Source organism: Lissotriton helveticus, chromosome 3_2 (assembly GCF_964261635.1).
Source record: "Lissotriton helveticus chromosome 3_2, aLisHel1.1, whole genome shotgun sequence".
Lineage (NCBI taxonomy): Eukaryota > Metazoa > Chordata > Amphibia > Caudata > Salamandridae > Lissotriton > Lissotriton helveticus.
The window spans coordinates 97,765,873-97,782,870 of NC_136062.1; the positions used below are offsets into that span (position 1 = coordinate 97,765,873).

At 41.3% G+C, this 16,998-nt stretch overlaps 1 protein-coding gene across 1 annotated transcript in view; it reads right to left on the bottom strand.

Moving 5' to 3' along the window:
* WDR72 (WD repeat domain 72) overlaps positions 1-16,998 on the bottom strand; it is a 1,209,089-nt gene that overhangs the window by 72,028 nt on the left and 1,120,063 nt on the right. Inside the window, exon 19 of the mRNA XM_078684855.1 lies at positions 3,651-3,758. Coding sequence (XP_078540981.1) covers positions 3,651-3,758 — 108 coding nt within the window. The remainder of the gene's footprint in view (positions 1-3,650; positions 3,759-16,998) is intronic.

Here is a 16,998-nt window from a genome sequence, read left to right on the forward strand (position 1 = left end):
TATTGTGACGGATGAGGGAATAGGTGAAGGGAGATGGGGTGAGTGAGTGTGTGGCTAAATAATGTGCTAAAATGTGTCAACATTGTGAATCCCCGCCGGGAATATGTAGAGGTTACATGATGAAACATGGGATACATAAACGGAACAAGCCTGCTCCTATGGTGACTCCACAATTGTGGTTACTAATCATCCCCATAATCTGGTTATGTTACCCCTGTTTTCAAAAGGAATCATTACCTCAGTCTTTAAAAGTGCAAGTGATTAAAATCTAGCTGCTGCCTGACCGGCATGTTTCTCATACTGTAAGGTAGCCAAGGCTGGTTATCACTCTTTCAGGTACCAATATGTGTGGATAATTCCTCCCGACAATTTAAACCCCTAGGGATTTTGCTGTCCAGGTCCATAATATATTTGGACTCGAGAACCCTTAACCGTGTTTCGCGATCACCACCCCGTATCTGTTTGGGGATCCTATCAATACCACAGAATTTTAGACTCCCAATATTGCTGTTATGTTTTTCGGCATAATGACGTGCCACGGGATAATTGTGGTCCTTATGGGTTATTGCGCGTAGATGTTGCAATATTCTCACTTTTAATTGATGTTTGGTGCTGCCTACGTACTGGAGGCCACAGGGGCACTCCAATACGTAGACTGTGAATTCACTGTTACAGTTGATGAGTTGCTTGATAGGTCTCTTCTGTCCTGTTCCTATTGTATATTCCTTGCAATTTTTTCCATTGCGGTCAGCCTTGCAGCTACCGCAAGTCGTGAAACCATTGGATCTGCTGAACCAATTTGTACGTATGGTTTCAGTGGGGTAACTATGCACTAATTTGTCCCTCAGTGACCTTGGTCTGTGGTATGTTACTTGTGGCCTTAATCCCATTCGCGCCCCTATAATAGGATCAGCTATGAGTAAGTTCCAATGTGTCCTCATTATCTTTTCCAAAGCCCATGCTCCTCTACTGAAATTAGTAATCATGCGTGGGGCGCTGGGACTATTGTTTTTGGTCACTACCTCCTTTCTCATAGCACTCTAAATAGGGCTTTCTCATGTGAAAGGCCTTTTATTTTCTGTTGTGCTGTCATAAGTGTATTGTCAGAGTACCCTCGTTGTTTAAACCGTTTAATCATTGTTTCCTTCTCAAGTTCGAAATCAGTGTCTGTGCTACAGTTTCGGTAAGCTCTTAAAAGCTCGCCGTACGGTATACTGTTTTTAAGCGGTATGGGATGTTGACTCGCTGAATGCAACACAGCATTACCTGTCGTGGCTTTGCGGAACAGGCGTGTTGTAATGATGCCCTCTTTAATCTCAACTGCTATATCTAAGAACTCACAATAGGTTTCACTCATGGTGTAGGTGAATCGTAGGTTCAAGTCGTTTACCCCGAGGTATTCTATGTACTCCTTAGCTAGTGGTTTGGGACCATTCCAGATTATAAATAAATCGTCAATGTACCTGACCCACATAATGTGGCCAGTGTACATTTCGGATTCCTGTGACCAAACTTGTTGTTCCTCCCACCAGCCTAGGAACAAATTCGCTAGGCTGGGGGCAAAACAAGTTCCCATCGCTGTCCCTGACCGTTGACGGTAAACCGATTTCTCAAAGAGAAAGATGTTTTCTCATAGACCGTATAGCATCATAATTTCCAACATTTTGTTGTGGTCCCAGTGGTCTATATGCCTGCTCCTTAAATAGTACATACATGCCGCCACCCCCTTCTCCTGGTCAATGCATGTGTACAATGAACAAATGTCCATACTAATCATCAGATAACCCTCCTCCCATGTCATGTCATGCAATCTTTTCAGAAAGTCCGTACTGTCCTTGCAATATGAGTTCAAGTTGCAAACATATTCTGTGAGGTATAAATCTAAGTAGATGGGGGTGTTTTCTAATAAAACCCATTCAATGACACTATAGGACGCCCTGGTGGTGTAGTGGGGTCCTTGTGTAGCTTTGTGAGGAAGTAGATACACGGAATGTGTGGCTGTTCTTTCCTCAGAAATTTATATTCATCTGTGTCCAACAGTCCACTGTGGTACCATCCACCTAAGAGTATATGATAGTCCTTGATGGTTTTCCTGTATCTTTCCCAATCGATTATCTCATAACAGGTTGTGTCTGTATATATATCCAGGCAGATATGGATAGATAGATAAAACAATCAGTTGCTAGTGCTCAAGTTAATTATAACAAAATAGTCGTGCCAGCTTTTTCATTCGTCAGACATGTAGGTGTCGATTCCGATCCGGTAAAATCACCGTCCGTATGATTCGTATCCGGAGCCATTTCCGTATGACTCGTACACACACCATACGACTCGGTGAGTACGATCCAGACCGGGTGATCATGACGCGATTCGTACTGCCCACGTCAGGTAAGGGCGATTTATACGGAAAAGCGCACATTCACATACACACCATTCGGCTCGTACACCCCATGATCGTAGGGGTACGGCTCGTACACCCCATGATCGTAGGGGTACGGCTCGTACACCTACAATCATGGGGTGTACGAGCCATACCCCATGATTGTAGGTGTTCAAGCCGTACGCCTACGATCATGGGGTGTACGAGCCGTACCCCTACGATCATGGGGTGTACGAGCCGTACCCCTACGATCATGGGGGGTACGCACCATATCCGGAGGGGGGGCGTTCCGTACCTGTTTCGGGGCAAACTCTGCTTGTACGGGAGTTTTCAGCTCCTGTAGAAAAAGGGTCGTACGGAGCATATCCAACACGAATCGTACTTGCCGGGTCGGAAAAAGCAGCCGCGAACCGTACAGACGTCGCATACAGCGGGTTCCGAGGGCGAATCGTACGGGGATACGATTCGTACGGTCTCTGTACGATTCGTACGGAGTACGGCTCCTGGTACGATTCGTACTTCGTCGTACGTACGGGACGTTTACAGGTACGATTCGTACGGGGAAAAAATGCTCCGTACGACGATTCGGAGCACTTTTTACCGGATCAGAATCTACCCCATAATGTAAATGTAATCATTACTTATAAAGCGCACTGTGACCCAACAGGTATCCTGGCAGTGAGAGACATGGGACCTAACAGCATCAAATCTAGAGGGAGACCGAAGTGCAATAAAAGCAGAAGAAAGAAGATGTTATACTCTAGGAAAGAGCAAGGTCTTTAATTTCTTTCTAAACTGCAATAGATCTTCCATAAAGCTGTTTCCTTTCTCAGAACTTCATATAACCAGTGCATCTGTATCATTATGACCCTGTGAGAGAAATGTTAATTGTAGGGCATTTGCCACAGCATAAGGGTGTGGCCCTCTTCACTTTTCTACAGAAAAAGAAAGGTTCAATTGGCCACATCTTCCATTGGGGAATTCGCTGTGGAAGCTAGAGCTATTGGAGGCTGATTTTTGAAGATCGTGGGCCAGGGCCTCTATCCCCAACTTCCCGGGTATATGGCGGAATACATAGCAGGCAAAAAGAGAGAGCGAAATAGAAAGATATAGAGAAAAACAGATAGTGGAGATCACAAAGAAAGAGAGAGGAAAGAAATAGGCAGGAAGGGAGTGATTTTGAATGTGTTGCCAAGGTTGTTTTAGGCACTTTCTAAAACTCTAAAGTGGATAATATTATACTCTGTGGCTTAGTTGGGGCAGTGCTCACCTGGACTCTCAGAATCCTCAATGACACATCCATCTGGCAGCTCTTCCTTCTCAGGGAGATTGGCTGCTTTAAAGTTGCTGTCATTCTTTGAATGGGTGACTGAAGCATCTAAGCAAAGAAAAAAAACTTGTAATGTATGGTCAAATAAAAATACTCTCTTCTGTTACATAAGAATTCTGAATTGCAAATATATACTGAAATACAACAAGGCACTCTAACTTTAGTCTTGGCCATATGAATGGAGAATACTGGCTTCATTGACACCTAAGTTCCAATATCTCAATACTGTCCATTCCCACTAGTTAAATTTATGGTTTAAGAAAAGTACAGGTCATAAGAATGAATTACTTTTAAAACCAGAAAACATTTGTGAATTCGAATATTGTAATTGCTAACTGTAAAGCAATTCACACAGAAGACCTAAATATTATATAGACATCAAAAGGTTAATTCATCATACAGGTTTGCCATTAAGAAAACACACTTGCTTCCTATAATTCGTCACAGACTTTATGACAATGCAGTAGCTTTGATACTTAGGGGCCCATTAGCATGTAGGGCGGTTCACCACTGGTGGCGATCCGCCCTACATCCGAGCACGCCTGCCATCCATTTCCCCCGTCATAATAGCATGGCGGTGGTACCGCGGCGGATGGGAAGACCGTCCGCCGTTTTTCCGCCAAATCGACAAGTCAACCGGGCGGAAAAGGGTTTAATGTCGTGGCCTGTCTGCTAGACACCACCATCCATATCAAGATGCAGGCAGGGGGGCAGCCTTTCTGTGGCGGCGTTTCGAGGTTGGGGGCCTGTTGCGGGCCCCCAGGATGTTGAGGGGGCAAGTTTAAATATTTTTTTTAAGGTTAATGTTTTAATCTGTTATAGATTTTTGTTTTTTTATATTTCAAATCATTTACATATATATATTCTTTTAAAAAATGTTTAACTTTTAATTAAAAATAATAGTTTATTAATTGTTTTAAAGTAAATATATATGCTTAAAATTATGTTAGTGTTAATTTTTTTATTACGTTTCTTTGTTATATTTTATTAAAATGTATATCACATTAATTTTATTAACATTATATTTCATATATTTAATATTTATTATATAATATTTATATTAAAGTCGATATGTTATACATTTATATTTTATACATCCATATTTTTTAGTCAATATTTTTGTGCTTACCTGTTTAAGTAAACAAGTCGATATTTGTGTTCTCTTTATTTTTTATTCAATATTTTTAACATCAATATTTTTGTCAGTGAACCATCCCAACCCTTTCCTCATTACTTGGAATCCCTCACAATACAGCCCAGGAGTATGCTGAAGCTAAACAAAGAAGTCTTGAAAGCGCTCACATGATAGAAAGAGCTTTGCAATGGAGAAGTGACATACTGGAAGGACAAGGAGTTACATATCTCTGAGACATCATTGCATATAGTCCTGCTGCATGAGAGCGCGGCAAAGTGGCAGTTTCTCTGGGAACATAAATTGAGAATGTTACTGGCAAACTAGAGGTGCAGGAAATTGGACTAGGTCTCACAACTTTTTTCATAGACGGTTCCACAGCATCAAGTCATCTCAATGAGTGACTGTAAGGAAAAACGTTCAAGATGATGGCAATGCTCCAAGTAGGACATAGTAATGGAGATCAATTATATAACCTGGGCCCTGGGATTGATATTTAATTTATTCACTGTAGGTTATTTTGTGTATAATGAGTGAGATAACTGAAGTGGGTGCATGATGAAGTTGTGTAGTCCTTAATACACTGATCCCATTGACACATCTGCAACAACCGTAAACGCCGCATACACCATGGATCAGGGTAGCAACTCTGAGCAGGACTCATACGAGTGTGGTGTCTGTGCCTTGCTAAAGTGTCTTCTATGTCAATATGGTAGCCACCTAGTAGCATGTCAGCAGCACGCTATGTTTCCCGACCTGCGCTTTCTGGGAGCTGTTGTATTGGGTTATATCCACTGGACTGACACACCAGACAAAGGTATGTAATGGCACAGTGGTGATCTGACAAGAAGGAGCTACGTTACAATCCAAAATGGCTTTAATAATCAAAGAGGTTGACATTAGGCATGGTGCAGACAAGGAAATGCAATGTGGAAGGCGTAGTACTGATAAATCTGGCAGCTACCAGGAAAAGTACTCTTCTGAGATATGGCAAACCATGTTAACAGGTGTATTTTGAATAAAACAGGAAACAAATTACCATGCAGTCGTAAAACAAAAGGGATTGTGCTTTTTACTGCCTTTATTTATTTTATGTTACATGAAAAAAATGTCGTCAGGTGAACAGATCCGCAAAGGAAAGTAAGAAGATTCTAGGTTAGCTTCATGTATGGTAGTTCCAGAATTGTTTATGAGGCTTTGCTATTAGTCGTTTTTCTTCAACCCACCCACTTCTTCTGAAATAGCCAGTACTTTTGGCAGACTAGTGATGCTTAAGTTCCATGAAGGATCACATTGAGTCAATCTTTCTAGTACATCTGAATATAACAGGGAGTTCCAGATTGGAGTGTTTTTGTAAATCTAGAGGAGAAATATGATGATTCTTTCCTATATGCACTAAGTTAACAGAGATGGATGGGGATAATGTCTAGCCTGCTCAACACCCAAAATCTGCCAGAAATCAAATTAGTGCAGGATTGGAAGGCATTCCTTATTTATTATTTTATGTGGAATATAAATATAAAAAAATGGTAAAACTGCAGCAGCAAGATTACATGCATATATTAAATAAGGACAGCTTCATGTATTTTTTTTTCCTTTTTAAACAGTTTTATTGGCTTTTTCAGTGTAACAGTACACGTAAAATTCGCTTTCTTCTTTACATACCAGCTTCATGTATTTGATCATAGAATTCATCAATGACAGATCTGTGCGACTTCGTAATAAAAAAAATTACAGGCATCATGACAGAGCAGCTTGGGCATAGAACAAGGAGCTATTATTTATTTAAACACAGATACCCAGCTCAAAACCAACCCTCAAAATCCTCCTCTCTTTAGTTTTAGCTCTCTTGCCCTTTCGTTCATAAAGTGCTTTTTTTAAATTGTAAACATAAAGAAAGCGCCCCTTCCATTGCTGAAAGGTTGGGAGTGAAGGATCAAGCCAGGCAGAGGTTACACAGAGCCTGAAAATCGCAATAGCTATAAAACTTTGCTCAACCCCAACATCTATATTTAATTCATCCACACACAACAGCAAGAGCTGGCGTGAAGGTGATATATTCACGTTAATGACTTCTTCTAAAAATCCTGTGATTTCTAAGGCAACTGCTTTTTTAGGCAGGGGCAAGAAGAGAACATGTGAACCAGGTCTGCATTGGGTTCACGGCATCTTGGGAAGCGACTGCGTGCCACCTTGCCCCATTTAGCAATTTTAGCAGGTGTTGTGTATAAATAAAAGATTATTTTAAAATGATGCGTTTGCAGGTAGGATGAACATAAAATTCACCACCCCCCCCCCAGCTCAAGTGATTTCAAGAAGCCAGAATCTGCCAGGTCTAGCCTTGTCTGCCATTTTTATTGTGTTTTTCCTAATTGTCCGGAAGGCATTCCTAAATGATAGATTTCTCAGATTCAGACACCACCCTTCCATCTAACCATCAACATGTTCGTGTTAATATCTCTGAATAGTTTAATTGACCACAGTGGAATATTGGGATCAAATGAGGACCATTTTAGAGTAGTTTTGACTACCATCTCCCAAACTTGGCCGACCTGTCTAACTAGATAGGGGAGGCTTTGTGGTATAGTATTCCCCATCATGAAGGCCTCATGTAGAGCACAGATGGGTGTGTTTCAGCTAATACATTCTTCTCTTAGGTATTATTATCAAATTTGAGCACTGCATGTTGTAATTGTGTTCTCACATAGTATAGGAAAAGGTCTGCGAGAGCAAGCCCCCTCCCCATCAACCATAGAAGTTTGTGTGGTCCAATTTAACTTGAATACATTTCCCAGCCCAAACAGAGGAAAGCATAAATCTGTTTAGGTCATGGAATACGATGGCTGTCCTAGAATACATTGAAGTTTTGAAACATTGAAGCAGCATATGGATACATTGTGAAAGAAATACCATTTTCTTATAATCCTAAGTGGTAGCGATGTCAAACGTTCTACAGAATGTGTGAGGCCTGTCAATATTTTTCCCATATAGAATTTATATTGGTCTGTTACCTCTTTCATGTTTTTAATCCCAAGTATCAGAAGTGCTTGATCTCCCAATTCATCCCCAGTTCTGGGAGAGCATGAGCATTTATGTGTCTAAGATCACCTAGTGGAAAGCGCTTTGACTTGTGCCAATTCATTTTTATTCCTGAAATCTTACCAAATTTGTTTAGTTCAATAAGGAGGATCGGTACTGAGTGTATTTTTTTTTAAATAATACAAAGTATCATCGGCATAAAGTGACAAAATATGATTTCCATAGTGGCGTGGCTGAGGTCTTGAGAAAGCTTTATCATTTATTAGCACGCTTTGGGCAGGCAGTCCCCCTCAACGTCCATCTCAGGGTGCAGGTCTGACCGGGGCTCTCTCTGCAGAGAACTTCTAATAAATTAAGTGTGTATGCTCTACTGACTGACCGACTCTTCATTTGGGATGGCATATCAAGTGGTTGTGGAAATAACCCGCAGGGCCCTTAGAGGGCCAAGTCCTTCAAGTGCTGCATGGATTGGACTTGTTGCAAAGACCCGCATCGCAGCCCTTTGAATCAGACACATCACCCTGACTGTATGCTGCTTCCTCAATGCCAGACTTCACATCACAAGGGCCGTAGACGGACTCCTCAATGACAATGTAAGCCCTCACATCACAACCCTGCCACATATCGGTACCAACGCATCGCTTCGGCTGCGTGATACATCTTCGATGTGGATCTTCACAACGTTTCACAATCAAGGCACTTTGTTCAAGGGGCCTAAGTCCCTGCAGCTGGTCCTCACTTGGTGCCGATTGGCCTGAACTACAAAACAGATATCAAAAGTTGGAGGTTTATGCTTTTGGTGCTATTTTCACTAAATTCTTTAAAATGTTATATCTACGGTTCTACTGATTAGATTTTCGTCATTTTAATCTTGTTAAATTTTTAAAGTAAGTTCTTTTTTCAAACTTGGTGTGGGTTTGTTTTTGTGTGGTGTGTTTACTTTGTTACTGTTTCAAATGTTGCACAAATACTTTACTCATTTCCACTAAGTAAACCTGACTGCTCGGTGCCAAGCTACCAGAGGACTAAGCACAAGTTTATTTTGGGTTGGCTCGTATCTCACCCTGACAAGGATTGTGGTTGCTGCTTGACCTGAGCTCACATCCCAGTCAACCAACAACACAATTTCTCATACTGCCTTTTAAGACAAGGCTACGGCTGTACAGCTAGGGTAAGAGGCTTTAGGCTGGTAATACACGAACACATGAGCATTTGCGTATATGTACATGTGCAGGCTGCACGTGTGAGACTATTGCCTTGTGCAAGCCCAGATTCAGTGCGGAGGTATGCCTCCAAAGCGACCATTTGAGGACTGGTACTGACCTGGGAAAGGTCTTATAATGTGAGTGGACATCAATAGTGTAGATCTATAATACTTACTGAAGGTATGCAGTGCTTAAACTGTGTTAGAAATTCCATACGAGACCAGCACTAAAGTACAATTTCACACTACTGAGACCCATTGGGTCCAGTGAGTTATTAATCTAGGAATAAAGAGGCATACAAAATGTAGATCCACTGTCTACGACATCATAACTGCAATCCTAGTGTCACTTTAAAATGTGTCACATTCCCTGACTGAGCTCAAAATCAGATTCAAACAGGGAAGCTCTTTACACAAACAACTTAAAGTTAGAATGTCCCAGAATGCTGTGCAAGAGGATTGGGACAGGAGTGCAGTGATGCTAAGACACCCTAGCAATTACCAGGGATGCCTGGCTTTTAGAACTCTCCAACCCTACTTAAAAGAACTTGCACATGGCAGATGAGGAGACAGCAATTAGAAGACTGGGAATCTGGAAGGGACAACCGCAAAAGAATGGCCAGCCGGAATGATAATACTCCTGATGCCACTGTAAGGATGGACTGAAGGACTTAACCTCTAGCTAACAGCCAGGGCTAGGTTTGCGAGTGCCACTGGCCACATTATGCCCCCTCAAGGAACAGTTGGAGTAATAGGCCAACTCGGGGATCCTGAAATGTTCCCCAGGAACTTCTCTGGAATGGTTCTGTTGTGTAGTTTCCACCCTATGGTAGGAACTGCGCATTTGTGGAAAGCATTACCTATTGGGATGGTGCCAGATTGATTCTATGCAGCCCCTCTGGATATGTTGTCCTATAGGCCGGCAAGCTGACAGTGCCACCATGAACACCCCTAAACCTAGGCGGGTAGCAAATGATTCTTGCAACCACTGAACAGGACAACCCTGATCCCCCAGGGAACATGGTAACAGATTTATAACCCTTTTGCCAAGCCCCTCATGCTCTTCCACTCACAGATTTATACATAAGAAATACAAAGTGGGACATTTTTAATGTTTATTGAACCAACAAGATTCTTGTATAAAATATATATGTTGCAGTGATCAATAAACAGAAGCAGGTGTAAATTATTAGAAACACCAGGAAAGTAAACAGAATAAAAAGTTTCACCTTTGTGATAAGACAATGTATGTATGTATGCAGGCATATAATAGAGTATATAAATCTGGCATACTCCTACTATGCAGTCCCTAACCCAAGTGTTTAGGGTGAATATGTGTTCTGTCAAGAATCAAGAATCCCCGTACTGGATGATACAATTCAGGTTAACCGAGGGGAAAGCATGCAAGTCCCCATCTTAGCGACAAGCTGTACTCCCTTTGCGGAGTTTCAGCATGTAGAGACCTTGCCAATCTCAGCAGAGCACTCCTCTGCCTAAACCTAAAAATGCTTGTTTATTTATAATGAAAAGCATCCCTGTGAGGTCTTTAGGCAAGCCAGCATTGTTATGGTCTGCGTCGCCTCATGGATGAAAAATAGAACTGCATTTACACAATGTGTGTCGAGGCCTTGTACATGGTGTTCAAGGAGTTGTGATAATCATCTTATGAAATGGAGTCAGTTTCAGAGAAATTAATCAATCCAGAGTTGTTACACACCCAAATGTTTGTAAGAGGTTATTGTGTGAAAGGAAAGGCAAATTAAGAAATGTGTTCATGCTAAAAGATGGCAGTGTTTCTACAGAGGCCTACCTGAGAGCCCATGACACCGCTGACACACAGGTACACTACAAGAGGCTATGGGACATGGGGAGTATGGCAGGGTGGTATTTTGCTAGTTGGCTGTGGAGAGGTTGTGGGGGACACCCCCGGAAGCAGAGCACCAGGAACCCATGAAGTGTCCAGGTCTGGTGCAGGGAGTCAGAATACCATGCTTCCCACAAAAATCGTCCGTTAGAAAATGCTCCTAACTGTTATGGCAAGCTATCAAGAACAAAATGAGAGTAGAATCATCAAACTCAGCCCTGAAGGGACAAAGATATATTATTTTAATGCTTAATCCATCATTGGGATCAAACGCGAGGAGGAGCGAGTAACACTCTGCTTGTTAAGTAACCCTGGGTGTAGTCTGCATAGTAGTGCTAGGCGTAGCTACACAAAGTGCACTTCGCACTATGCAGGCTATGCAAACTGTGTAGTGCTTCGGGCAAAATGCTGTTCGTAATGATTGCACAGTGCGGACAAGCATCCGGCACTGTGCAATCAGTGCAAACCGCATCTTGCACAGTGCAAGCGGTCTTTTTCTGCCGCTCGAGTAGATTTCTACTCGAGCTGCAGCTTTCTCAACGAGAACTGATAGTTTCTCAACGTGAGCGGTCGCGAGCATACGCGACCACTCGCAATGAGAACCCTGACCTCCCCGCGTTGAGAATCTAGCTGGGAGGGTTATTTTCCACGCTTGGGATTGGCAACTTGATGTTGCTGATCGCGAACGAGGAAAAAGTCTCGCCGGGATGTCATTTTGTTCACTCGCGGTCACCAACTGGACGTTGAGGACCACGAGCTACGGGTGTTTGCACTGTGCTACGTTCAATTCGCGTAGTGCAAAGTATGCGAGCGTAGCGTAGTACTTCGCCCAGGGTTATTGTTAAGTTCAAACTTCCTCAGGGAGTGTCATGGCCCCAGGGATTTACGCAATCTTTGTGAATATTTTTCAAGTTGAAGAGGGGGGTCAGGCATGTGGCCGCCTCTCCTGATCCTCTTTCAGGCACCAGATCCCCAACCCTTGGCCTGCAGCCCTAAAGATTGTTCTGGGGAAAACATATCGCAGGACACAGAGGAGCTTAAGTGTAGGCAATTTGCCTGCCCACCCGAGCCTTATGTCTGCAGGAGATTTGTTGCGCAGGCACACTGCCCATGGCTAGCAAAGTCGCATCTCCCTGCCAAGAGAACCTGGAGGAGAGTTGCTTGCTCTTATCCACAATGGGAATAGAGAAGTGTGTTGCTGGCTCCTGTGCTAGCTCAGTAAAGGAGTGGGAGCCAGGAAGGGCCAATGGGTATTGGGATTCCTCCGGCATTCCTCAACAAGAAATAATACCTCTGGGCACAGTGCATCTGTAAAAACAAATAGAAATGCACTGCAAGGTTGCATTGCTAAAGGGAATCCAGAGCAGGCATGCTGCTCAATTATTTACCACTCTGGCAAAGGAGCGCCAAATGAGCCCCCATGGCATGGCCTGAAATGTGCATATTGAGCTTTGTGATTCCCTAGGAAAGACAGGGGCACCACCAACAATTGTTAAACAGTTTTAGGAATTGCAAGGAGCACAGCAGCACCCACCTGAGCCCTCACTGAAAATAACTAGCCCTAATTCTTTCAGGGGTTGAATGCATGAACCTGGGAGAAGTGTTTCCTGATTTAAAGTTCTCCCTAAGCCTGTACCTAGGCACATAGGCTTCGGAGTGCAGGTACTACTGATGGTTGACTCTACAGCTGCAGTAGTAACTTAGTGAAAGTAGAAGAAATGCTTGGGTATGCATGTTATTCCACTCAGTTAATTATAGACAAGGTTGATGGTTAGAAATATAAGGTTTTATAATAAAATGAATGCTATTGACTGTTAGTACTACAAACACTCACTTCAATTGGGGGGGTCATAACTCGTATTACATATTAGTACTGTCTTCTTGGCTCCAACTTAACATGCTGCTGTTTTTACTGATGTAGTATAGCTCAATTGGCTAGATTTGGGCGCTGATATATGGTTTTCAACTGAATGACCTTCACCCTCCTGTGTGAGAGGTGCGTCACATTTGATATAAGGTATGATCTTTAAGATAATTTACTGTACAGAGTGAGAAATGCTGCTTCACCCTCCTGTGCGAGAGGTGTGTGGCTGACCTGTAGATTTGAGCTATTGATCAACTTTCACTGACCCATGTTTTCTTTTGAATTTTCTTTTGAATTTGCTAACATCAGATGTCTAACAATGAATATATGGATTGTGCCCGTAAGATGTAACATTAGTCACTACTGTATAGCTATGGTGATACTGTTATCAATTCACACTGAGAATAATCTTTTGACTTTTCTGCCTTAATCTCTTTTAAAACATTCTTTTCGAACAATTTATCATCTGTCTAAATAATTCAAGACTTTTTGTCTATTAAGATGTGATTTATATCATTCTCTGGCCCACTGCTATAGTCCTTTGTCCTTAACTACAGTCGGGTTCTAGTACTCTCTCTATAGCCACGTTTTGTAAATCACTAGTGTTTCCTGGTGGAGGCTGCCCCGGAAGTGATGAGTACTTGAGACAGGATATGGTTCCTCCTTCTATATCAGTAGCGCTGAATTCCAAATTACTATTGCGTTTTTTCGGTGATTGTTCCCGAGAAGATTGGTGTGTTAGCGGACGTTTTTGGATTTATTCCTCGTGCAAGGTAGGACAATCATTAAAATATTGTTGTCTGGTCCGCAGGCCGTTTTTAATTGCCTGTGTAACGCGACCTTTTCTTTGCAGGAGATTGTTTCGTTCTGATTTTTGCGACAGCTGTTCATACTTCTGCACCACGCAATGAGAGTTTTCCTCAAGATTGGGTATGTAGTTTTATGTGTTTTTTATGACATTCAACACAGGACTTGTCGTACGACAAGCTGTTTCATTACTTACTAGTATTCTCCTGCATTTTACCTTTAAGGTCCCAAGGTGGTGCTTTGGTGTTTTGAATCACCAATGTTTAGATCTCAAGAACAGTTTGACTAAGGTACTGACATTACGATATCATGAGAACAGGTTTTGTTTATTAGTTTTTTAAATGGCACCTTTCCTTTAATGAGCTCATGTATGGACATACACACGATGTAGTGTGTAAGATTGCCGCTAAGGGCTATATACCCTAGTGAATTATGGTTATCTACTGGATGCACCGGTTCTTTGTCCAGAACCCCTATAGAATTGTGAATGATGCTCCTTCACTAACTACTCAATACTATGAATGTCACGTACAATTACGGAATGTCATATTTTTTTTGATTTTTGAAATGTACTATCATTTTTGGAGTGATATGAGCATTTCACTCTCTAGCTAACTGTGTTGATAGAGTTTTGGTTTACCGTTGGTCCTGTATCGCTTTTTAAATCACTTTTTAAATGATGTAAGTGAAGACAATTTGGAAGGGATAGTCATGGATTTCGCTTTTAAAAGTGAGAAAATGGTGACGAATTGTCCTGTTTGAGACTCCATTTTTTCAGAAATTTAACGACGATTGAAGCGTCTATTTGACAACGGAGCTGTCTGATTGGTCGACCTTATGCCTTGGCCCAATTCTGTAGCAAATATACATTCCACACACCATGGTAAAATTCTTCATAAATCCTTCTGTGTCCATGATGATTTAACGTTGTGTTTTCATATTCTCTCTAAATTTGATTATGAGAGCATTAATATATGACTCCATTTACCTTTGTAGAATACCTAGTGTACCCTTGGGTTTCACGTTTTTGTCCTGATGAAGACCCCGGTGTAAGGTGTCAACTACGCCTACAGTTGTAGTTTTGGGGTTGAAACATCGACGGCTACTTTCTTCTACATCAGTTGACGCCACCCCTATTTTGGATATTGAGTACCAGTGTCATATACATGATTATTGATTAATTTTTGGGAAATTAGTTATCCCAATATTTGGCTCAGGGATCTGAAGCCAATTTATTTTTGTATGTTAAATTTGGTATAATTTGTTGTCACCCTAATTGTTTAGCCTTGCACATTCTTTTTTCTTTTATCACTACTTCACGCTACTCTCCTTTCCTTGGGGCACTATGATGAATTTGTCATTATTATTGTCTCCTAATGTATTGTTGATTTAGCTCATTGTGATTAATTAGCAATGTGCTTTGATGAATTTTTATTGTGAATAAAAGTGATTTAAATACACAACGGTTCACTGGGACCCCCCTTTTTATACTACTTAGCACCCAGGTCCCTAGTGACTATTTTGGGTAAACCCCCTTTATATTTACGGTTTTTACTGATGTGGTAACATAGCCAATAGGATTGCCTTATTGATAAAGATACCCTCTTTTAATGTGATATTGCATTTAATATGGTTGAGGGTTATTGTGCTTATAGGATTCAGAACCTACTAGGGGTGCAATGTGAAATGAGGGTGCTACCAAAGCTATTGACATTGTCCTTATTGTACATATTTGAAACGGAATGCATAGTATTTAGAAGCATATGTGTAAGAAAAGTAAATTTCCTTTGTATAAGAAAAACACTGATTGGACATCTCCCATCTCCTTTGAGTGAGCCTTGGCCTGCTTTGGTTTGCTATCCTGAAACACAAAAGTACTAAAATAGGGTACATGGTTCTCAGTAAAAAGACACATGTATTACTTTTGAAGGGGTTGCATCCTTCATAACTAGTAACCTAATGTCTTTTGGTTCTCTATTGTGAAAACTATTCTCTAGACCAGATCCAATTTATGGTGGAAGAAATGATAAGAGTTGTATCCTCAAAAATTTCAACTGAAATTGAAACAAAAATCAAACAGACTGGCTGGCAAACTGTAATATAGTATTTACTCAAAATACATGAGAAATAATGTGGCAATTTTTTTTTTATATATTTTTATTTTGCCAGATAGAACAGTGCAACTGCAGCAATACATCTAGATACAAATAATACAATAGATATACATCGATATAAAGCTATTAAAAAGCATTACCAGTTAAAGCGATATACCAAAGACTAGAGAGTTTAAGATAGTAAGGGCTGTACACAGGAAATAAAAAGATTTGGAGGTTAAAACAACTACATTGTCTCTTCAAGTAAACAAAGTTATGTACAATAGAAGGATAAAAGACATAGAAAACAACAGCATTTCCTCATATAAACCTTATCCTGAATAGGTAATACCATACATTTCAACTGTTTAATTGGAGTAACCCAAGTTGTAAACGGGCCAGAGATCTTTTTCCCTTTAGTCCTACCCTTCCTACCTCTTTGCTCATAAAGTGCTTTTTCTAGATTATAAATGTGAACGAATCAGCCTTTCTTTTGTTGAAAAGTCGGGGTTGCGGATCTAGCCAGGCTGAGGCAACACAAAGTCTATAAACTGACATTGCGTTAAAAATTAGCTTGTCTCCCTTTTCTCCCCAGATTCATTCACCCCTAATAACATAAGTTGAGGTGACAAAGGAACATCCTCTTTTAAAATAAGCTGTAAAAAAGTAGATATTTCACGGTGCAGTGGCTCGATGCAAGGACAGGTGGAGAAAATGTGTATTATATTTGCACCATGGCCCTTACACCTAAAACAGTGAATTCCCTACACTCCTCCCCATTTCACAATTTTCGCAGGCGTGAAATGTTGTGACTGCAAATTAGCAGAGCACATCACGGACTTTCACAATTCGACTGATTTAAGAAAACAAGAATCCCAAACCCCCAGTTTATACCGCCATCTTAGCCTGTGCTTATCTAGATCGTCTGGCAGCCCTTCCAGCAGGCTACTACAAAGTTGTGAGATTGAGGAACCCGAGCTAAGAATTAACAATTCGATTAACGCCACCTGCCCAAAGCCTGCAGGGCCACAAGCTTTTCTAAGAATTAACAATTCGATTAACGCCACCTGCCCAAAGCCTGCAGGGCCACAAGCTTTTCTAAGAAGGAAGTCCCTTAACTGTAAAATAATTTTTTTTAACTGTAAAATAATTTTTTTTAAATCCCAGGGGCCTATACTAAATCTTTCTCGAATTATGTCAAAGTAAGCTATTTATTCCCCAGCCAAGAGATCCTCAATCCTAAAAAAAACACCTCTTCCCCATCTTGCCAAGCACTTATCTTGTA